Source organism: Idiotropiscis lumnitzeri, chromosome 15, assembly GCF_059441095.1.
Source record: "Idiotropiscis lumnitzeri isolate Australia: NSW breed Sydney's pygmy pipehorse chromosome 15, RoL_Ilum_1.0, whole genome shotgun sequence".
NCBI classification, from domain to species: Eukaryota; Metazoa; Chordata; class Actinopteri; order Syngnathiformes; family Syngnathidae; genus Idiotropiscis; species Idiotropiscis lumnitzeri.
The window spans coordinates 14,502,817-14,511,436 of record NC_142405.1 but is presented as its reverse complement, the minus strand read 5'-3'; the positions used below and the strand labels follow the sequence as shown (position 1 = coordinate 14,511,436).

Sequence of the window (8,620 nt, the reverse complement as noted above, 5' to 3'; positions counted from 1 at the left end):
ACGAAACACCTTGTTTGGTGATGGACGTGTTTTGGGCTGGGAAACTGCTGAACAAAGAGGTGCAGTCACTGGGTCAAACAAGGCATTGGAGCAGTGAACAATTCCAAAGCAGTCATGCAAAACAAAAATATCAGCCTGTTCTGTTTGGGAGCGAAGCTCATGCAAAAGCGTCATGCTGTTTATACAATCCTCATTCTTCTTTTTTGCCATGTTGATTGATGTTCAGTTTGCAAGTTCTTGATTATCAGTGTTTAATGCGATTGGGTCAGAAGACCAACACCATCAACAGTGGTATAATTGCTGTATTAAATATGCCTAATTTTGATTAGGCATTCGTTGACACATGCCCTTTATTTATTATTGTGCTATTATTTGCACACAAGAGTGTGCTGCATTATTGAGAGTGAACTATTAGAAACAATTCAATATGCAGTTCAGTTCTACTCAATGCTGCAAACTACATCAAAACAAACAATATTTTATCAAATTTAGAGCTTTTCATAAAATGTATAATTTGGTCCACTGAATAACTATCATGCCAATAAGTACCATGTTTGTCAGGTGCTAATAATATACTATATTTAAATGCACCTTACTTGCACACATGGGTCCCACGATAACAATAATAAACATTTAGATTTGAATTGGTTCAGGACAACATTTCATAAAAAGTTGGAAGTTTCAAAATAAAACAAAATAAAAAAAATGCATTTCCACACGATTACAAGAACAAAAGCTCCAAAACAGATTTTAATGGCATGCATATATTTAGACATTAGTGAAGTACGCTACAGACGTTATGGTTGTAGGCTCAAATAACTTAAAATGAACATTTTAAAATGTGTACTTTATGCAAAAAAAAAATCTCCATCAAGCAACAAGTATACGTGACTTAAGAATAAGTATGGGATGCGAGATATCGTTGGTTTTTTGTGTGTGCGTGTGCCTTAACTCAAAGGCGGATATTTGTTTTCCACAACGACTAGACAAGGACCCTCTACCAAGTATAACATGAACAGTTAAACATTTACCTAAAACACAACAGTCCACCTTGTAGAAGAAATGAAAATGCTGCGTTGACACTGCACGGGTCACAAATGAAGTGTGAAATAATCTTTGTATTTTGAAAACAGTTTTGAATTGGACTCTGGTTTGAGTAGTTGCTTTGCTTTCTTTGCACTCGTGGTATTGTCAATGTCCATTGTCAACATTTTTTTCCTTCAAATTCTATTTCTTTGGAGCTAAAAAAAAAACTTGGGTTGTTAGCCCTGATGGGTGGAGAATTTCAAATTGAAATTCAGCTTAATAATGCTCATTCCTAAGGTTGGAAGGCTGGCCCGGTCGTGTCAGTGTTAATGCTTTTCAGTTTGTTGTCCTTCTTCCACTTCATTCTTCGATTTTGGAACCAGATTTTAATTTGGCGCTCGGTGAGGCAAAGCGTGTGCGCTATCTCAATCCGCCGCCTGCGTGTGAGATAGCGGTTGAAGTGAAACTCCTTCTCCAACTCGAGTGTTTGATAGCGGGTATACGCCGTCCGTGCGCGTTTCCCGTCGGGGCCCGTCAAATCTGAGGATTTGGAAACAGTTGGGGGCTGTTAGCAACAGCAACACGTTACGAATGACAACGTTATGAATCAATACAGACCAATGGACACAATAAATAAAATTGCAACACTATATACTCTTATACGCTTAATGAACCGTTTACATTCGCCCCGAAAAAGCAAATTTTTTCCGAATTCTATTTATTATATTTAACCCCAATTGTTCTCCACTCGGTGTGTGTGGGTGCGTGGGAGTGTGTGTGTGTGTGTGGGGGGGGGCGTGTGCGTGTGAGTGTGCTTGTGAGCGCGCGTGTGCGTGTGTCTGTGTGTGCGTGTGTGTTTGTGAGTGTTGGGGTTTGGGGGGGCTTGGCCCATCTTCTGTCTCACTCTCCTAATAAAGTGCCCACGTACAAAGCTTTCATTTTCAAAGCAACAACCTCAAGTCTTGCGGTCCTCGATCTTCTTTTTCTCCTGGTTTCCCACCCGGCTGCATCTTGTCTGCACTTCTCCTGTAGCTTTTATAGCCCGGCATCGCTATCGTGGCAGATTTATGACACTTTTGTGGAATTTTCTAAACTAGAAAGACGGGGGCAACGATTCGCGTCGCCGGCTTCTAAATACAGACAATGAATAAATGAAAGCACTAAACGAACGCTTCAGTGTGAATAAAAAGAGGCATGCCTTGATAATTTACCGTTCTAATACATGATACAAAAACAAACCCCATGCACAATGTTACGCACGCCACAGTTAGATGTGGGAATCTATAAAAAATCGAATCGGGTTTCTGCAGTGGCTAATTAAATATTATGGGACGTAGGATAAAGTTGCCCATAAATAAAAGCATTAGCAAGCCTGTTGATATGTAAATCCTACATTAACTCATGAATAGGCTCTAGTTTGCATGTATCCAGATTTAAGGCACGAATTTGAGCGCAATGTGTGTTTCTCGCAATTTATGATGGATGGAAAAATAGACACTTATGTACCATGGCTAATGTGCAGCTTTCTCATCCAGGGGAATATCTGTGGAGACTCGCCGCCCGTCGTGCTGCCCGAGTTCGAGCTGACCGCCTGGCCGACGTCTCGTTTCCGCGCAGGCTGTGTTACGTGGTCGCACATGGCCGGATGCTTGTGCTGCATTTCATCCGCGTCTGTTGCGTTTTCCTTCAGCTCCGTGAACCGCTGCGTCGCTCTCCCGCCGGACGTGGGTGAGGATAGGTTAAGGGTGCTATGAAGACCGCTTCCTGCTTGTTCCGAAAGAGGAGACGAGCTGCGACTACTCTGCTTACTGTCTCCGCATTTAGTTGACAAGAGAGAGTCCCTCACGGAGGCGATGGAACAGCTGGACGACTGCCTGAAGCTCCTCTCGCTGTCCAGGGGGCTGAAGCTCCGAAATTCACCAACGACCGAGCCTCTCCCGAAGTGTCCTTCGGTGTTTGAGGCGTTGGTGTTCCCCCCTCCCCGGCCTGTGACCGTCAAGTCCATACCATTGAAGCCATTTCCGTAAGAGCCAGTCGCATCGTGCGCAGTCGTGGAAGGATCCCTGTACGCCACGCCATTCAATGCACCGCTGCTGGGTCCATAATTTAGCAGTTGATAGTCGGGGCCATTTGGGTAGCGCCCTGAGAACGAGTTTACAAAGTAAGAGCTCATTTAGGTTGTTTTAGAGAGCTGCTTCGCTTATAGTTAAATATCAGGAGATCTTGATTCGTTGGATTCCTGGTGGTCCTTCTAACGCAAGTACTTGCATCGATTTATGATGTACAGTATTAGTGAATTATGGCGATGCACTGTACTTGGTTTTTAGCTATGTATGCGCCGTCCAAATATGGGGGTGGGGTGGTGAGTATGTGTTTGAGGGAGTGGGTTGAGTAGGGCGGGATGGGGCGCAGAGAGCTGAAGGGAGCAGTCACGTGGTTTTGTTGACCCATCGTAAATTCTCGCCGATGACTTGGATAGGTAATTCATGTTCTGAGGTTTCTAATGATAAAGGCATGGGCGGGAGCTTGCTCCCCAGCCCTCCCTCCGTCGCGCTCTCTTTGTCACTCTCACACACGTGCACACACTACTGCAGCTGAGTTTAGAGCGTCACCTACTGCAGTAGGAATTTATTGCAGCTATTAAAATGAAAGTGAAAAGAGTTTAGCAATATTTCAATAATTGGCCATGGATTTGGGAGACATATATATATATATATATATATATATATATATATATATATATATATATATATATATATATATATATATAAAAAAAAATATATATATATATATATATATATATATATATATATATATATAAAATGTAAAAATCGTCTTGTTTTTAATGCAAAAGAGCGAGGCAAAGGTTTTGGGTTGCTATTGTAGTTACTGTTTTCATTTCATATTGTATAATCTATTGTCATTCACTGAGTCAGTTCGTTTTATTCACTGAGTTAAATGAATATTCAGTCTTTTGGCTTGCAGCCTACCTCGACGCGCAAGTGAGGAAGTAATGTTTAACCTGCTCTGTGACACCGCATTGGATGAGAATATGTTGATTTATGATGCAATGATTTCCAAGGTGTGATGAAATTCAATCACAGAGCCTTCAAGACTCTGAAGGTATAAACTGCACTTTGCACACTGCTATTCGTGTTGCCTAAAACACATTCTCATGCGCGAGGGCGTATAAAGATTTGCAGATCATTCCATGTCTAATAAAACAAAAACTCCCATTGTTAGAATATATATTTTCTATATGGGAACACGGAGTAACAGAGGTGAAATATGCACAAAATTATTTAAAGTCATTGAAGGGTAAGGCAAAGCACAAACTGGTGGCTTCCCCGAAAAAATCAAATCAAATGAAAAACTCGTCTTCGATATAAAATCATTATTGTTATTTTTGAATTTGGACACACAGAATAAACCAATGAAAGGAAAGCTACAATAGATGTAATATGATTGATTAAAAAAATAGATGTAATATGATAGATTAAAAATTCATGCAACTACACCAGCATTGCCTTAGCTGTTGGGAGTTCGAATATTCTTGCCACGAAGAGAATGGCGAATAGGATTTTAATTTTAATGAAGTCTAATCACTTCCTCTTAATCCTGTAATCCTCATTTTACGCGGGTAATGTAAACGTTTTTATCATAGATGAATAGAAGAATCCTTGCCTTTGATCGGATAACCCGCTATATCATTCTAGGAATCAAAGTTGCAGAAGCCCACACAATCGAAAACAAATCAACAACACTACTTGATTTCGGGATTTCGGTCCATATTTTTTGCTCGAAAAATACGAAAAAATTGTTTTTCGTGAACAATCGTTCAAAATTTCCTTAAAGTGAATGAGCCTAATCATTCTTGATGAGTGGAGGCATTAAATTGTTTCATCAAATCCAATATGTGCACGCTTGGACTTGGCTACACGAATAGCGAACTCATATCATTCCTGTCTTCAATCATGACTTGTTTTCATCCTCTAACGTCGATAACAACGCACACAACGAAAAAAAAGCACTAATTAAACCCAAGCCTCCTCTCCTGCGGGTTGGAAAGCACGCCGGTCACGCAGGGGACAAGTATGGTTCAAAGGGTCACAAGGACATTGTCCACTTTGTCTGGGTGAAGTGTGTGTTTATGGGTGGCGTGTCTGGCTGCTCGGCTCGAGGCCGGGTCAACTTTCGCCCCATCCGCCAGCTCATCAATTAGCTCAGACCACCAGCAACATTGAGACTCCTATATTATATATATATATATATATATGTGTATATATGTATATATATATATATATATAAACGGGCCTAAAAATATATCCTTATGTTCACAAATATATGCTGTCTTCTCGTTTATGTAATTTAATGAACATTATTGTTATTTATATATTGATGCTCAAGAAAAAAAGAAACCTCTCCTCACGCATAAATGACATTCCCTTACACTTTATTGGACATATAGGTAGTATTGGTAAGTACTTGACAAACACGGATATGATAAACAAACAATGCAAAAAAAACATAAAAAATATAACTTGTAAATGTACGCATTCCTGAATATTTTAGGTAGTTTAAAGAATAACATTAATATGTTATCCCCCACCCCACACCAGCTTCATAAAGTAAAACCGTCAAGTGTTACCTTAATTGCTCTTCCACGACAAAATGATGCTAAGGTTAATTGTAATGAGCCTTAGCATAATTTTGAACATTTTGTAAGGATTTTGACCCTGCTTTTTTCAGAAAATATACAGTAGATATTAAATACGAGTGCCAGACAAACACACCGTTTCCAATTTAGGTGTGCGTTCTCATTTTTTGTGTACTTGTCTGACTAAAATTTCAAATACACCTTATTGTTAATTACAATGATTAAATAAAATCAACACATTTTAAATCAAGTGTCTACCAGAGGGAAAATATGCAACAAGAGATTACTCCGATATTTTGGGGAATGTATGAAATGCTTTGTTAAACCTCACATTTTCACCTAAACGGCGTACTTATTATTGACAAATTGGTTTTAAACCATGAAGCGCATAATGCAAAATGCAACATCTCGCCGATAGGCATCCACGGTACCATCTCAGGCACCGTCCCCTTTCTCCCTTTTGACCACACAAATACAAACGGGCTCTATTTAGGGAGTTGAATAAAATGATGGGAGGTGGTCATATGGCTCCTCTTCTCCTCTTCTTTCTCATGTAAAACAATACAATGACATTAAACGCAAGTTGCTTTCCCAGAGTTTTTAGTTCAGACCAACAGCGTTGGAGGAAAGAAAGAGGATGATCACCAGAATGTCTTTTCTTCTTCCCCGTTTATTGTAGTCTATTTTGTTCTTTATATTCTTACTCCGTCCGTTTTTCCTCTTCATCGACTCCGTTCAGTGTGGATGAAGAGGAGGAGGAAGAGTTTATCATCTTGTTCTCTTTCTTCCACTTCATCCTCCGGTTCTGGAACCAGATTTTAATCTGGCGCTCTGTGAGGCAAAGCGTGTGCGCGATCTCGATCCGCCGCCTGCGCGTGAGGTAGCGGTTGAAGTGGAACTCCTTCTCCAGTTCGAGCGTCTGGTAGCGGGTGTACGTCTGCCGCCCACGCCTACCGGGACTGCCAAACGCGCCTGATAGAAAAATGAGGGTTGAAGAAACTGTTAGGACGTCGACGAGAGTCAATGCGTTCAACACACAATGAGCACAGTTTAAATATGAAGGGCTGGGATGTTATGATTTGAATGTCACAAATCAAAAATATTTAATTAGAAACAAACGCTAAATTGATGCACGATACGAGTAAATAATAAGTTGCAGAATTAACTATTTCTGCATACTTGAGAATGAGCTTCACTTGTTAACTTTGTGTTCATTCCGAATCTTAAATGTTCGTTTATTTTTCACCCAATTGACTACTGTTGTATTGGGTTAGTTGTACAGATCCCATCCTCAGTATTGATTAAGTTGGAGGAGCTTTGGAAAACACCAGAAGCTCAGCATCTCATGACATCGAGAAGCACGCAGTTAGATGTGCTTTGCTTTGGTTTGGGGTATGACATTTAAATAAAGATGACTTTAGTTTTACTCATATCACCCAGAATGACATTAAGGTAGACACGAGAGAAGTTTTTTCTGAAGCTAATAATAATAATACTAATACTAATACTACTACTACTACTACTACTACTACTAATAATAATAATAATAATAATAATAACAATAATAATAATAATAATAATAATACATTTTCTAAGAAAACGACAAGGAGACAGATATGATGTATTATTGAAGACATGCCCCTTTTCATGATCTGATTTCTTTCTTCTCGTCTGCTCGGTAGCAGCTACGGCCTGTACGAACTGTTCCAACCCAAACATACCCCGTTTTACGATGGACAGTAAAATAGAGAGCAGTGACTGACGGGCCAACAAACGGCGATCGTAAAACAACTCGTGGGAGAGGAAGAAGAGGAGGAGGAGGAGGAGGAAGAGGAAAGGGAGAAACTTGAAGAGGTACAAACGCTGGTTTTATGACGGGGATCATAAAATATGGAAGGAAGATGCGTTGGAGTAAGAAAGGGAAACTCACCATTGCAGGCGTTCATTCGCTGCATCCACGGATAAATGTGGGTTGACCCCGTTTGCTTGTCATCCATGGTGTCACCGAAGACCCCCTTGCCACTCAAACCCGCGCAGTCCGTCTTGCGGTGCGCAACATCCTGGCTTAGCGCGAGGGGGTGCTCCTCCAGGCTGCAAGCATAGTCCTTGTCCCGGTAGAAGCTTGAGGCGGCTGCCGCAGCCGCCGCAGCCGCAGCCGCGGCTGTGGCATAGTCACACGCACTTGCGCCCGTTGGGGTACCAACACCAACCCCTGCCGCCGCCCTATGCCCCCCATACGCTCCGCTGGTCGCCTGTTGGTAATAGGCAGAAGCTGAATAAGGCTTCTCTTGGCCGCCACCTCCGCTCGAGTTGTACGCAGCCGCCGCCGCTGCGGCGGTGACTGCCGCCGCTCCCGAGTAATGTCTGAGAGGGTGATCAGTGGTGTATCCAGAGGAATAGAGAGGGATTTGACCTAAAAACGACTCGGCCGTTTGCCCGCCTCCACCCGTTCCAGATAGCGCAACGGGGAAAGAGGAGTTGACAAAATAGGAACTCATGAGGACAGTAAGCAAGGACAGTGGATAATAGCGGAGGAGAGGAGCAGAGGGCAGGACAGGAGGGCGCGAAACAACAACAACGGGCACGCGGGATAAAAAGAAGGAGGAGTAGAATGGGGATATCGGCTAATAGCTAACGCTTCTCCCTCCAGTCCTCCTTCCTCTGCTTCCCCAGCCTGCAGTTTATGATTTGTTGTGTTTTATAGCCGACAGTTCGACGGGCTGCTGCTATCACTTAGTTGATCGCAGATTGGGAGGAGGGGTGAGCTTGATGAGGGTTAGAGGGGACACGGGGAGTCTGGGTGGTGTGGAACACATGCAGAAAGAGAGAGGGAGAGGAGGCATCAGCATGCGTGCGCGAACGATTTCTTTGTGCGCGCGTTTTTGCTTGTGTGCGCGTGTGTGTGTGTGCGCGCATGTCATGTGTAAAGCAGTATTT

At 42.1% G+C, this 8,620-nt stretch overlaps 2 protein-coding genes across 2 annotated transcripts; both read right to left on the bottom strand.

The window, feature by feature from the left end:
* Positions 1-537: 537 nt before the first annotated feature.
* On the bottom strand, positions 538-3,340 carry LOC148323047 (homeobox protein Hox-B5a-like). Its single transcript, XM_088316952.1, has 2 exons — positions 2,533-3,340; positions 538-1,566 (listed from the first exon to the last, which is right to left on the bottom strand). Exons 1-2 carry the CDS (start codon positions 3,197-3,199, stop codon positions 1,319-1,321), a joined length of 915 nt encoding a protein of 304 aa, XP_088173078.1. The 5' UTR covers positions 3,200-3,340; the 3' UTR covers positions 538-1,318.
* Positions 3,341-5,697: 2,357 nt separating this feature from the next.
* Positions 5,698-8,217, bottom strand: LOC148323046 (homeobox protein Hox-B6a-like). Its single transcript, XM_088316109.1, has 2 exons — positions 7,614-8,217; positions 5,698-6,655 (listed from the first exon to the last, which is right to left on the bottom strand). The coding sequence occupies exons 1-2, from the start codon at positions 8,179-8,181 to the stop codon at positions 6,384-6,386; spliced, it is 840 nt and encodes a 279-aa protein (XP_088172235.1). The 5' UTR covers positions 8,182-8,217; the 3' UTR covers positions 5,698-6,383.
* Between the last annotated feature and the right edge of the window lie 403 nt (positions 8,218-8,620).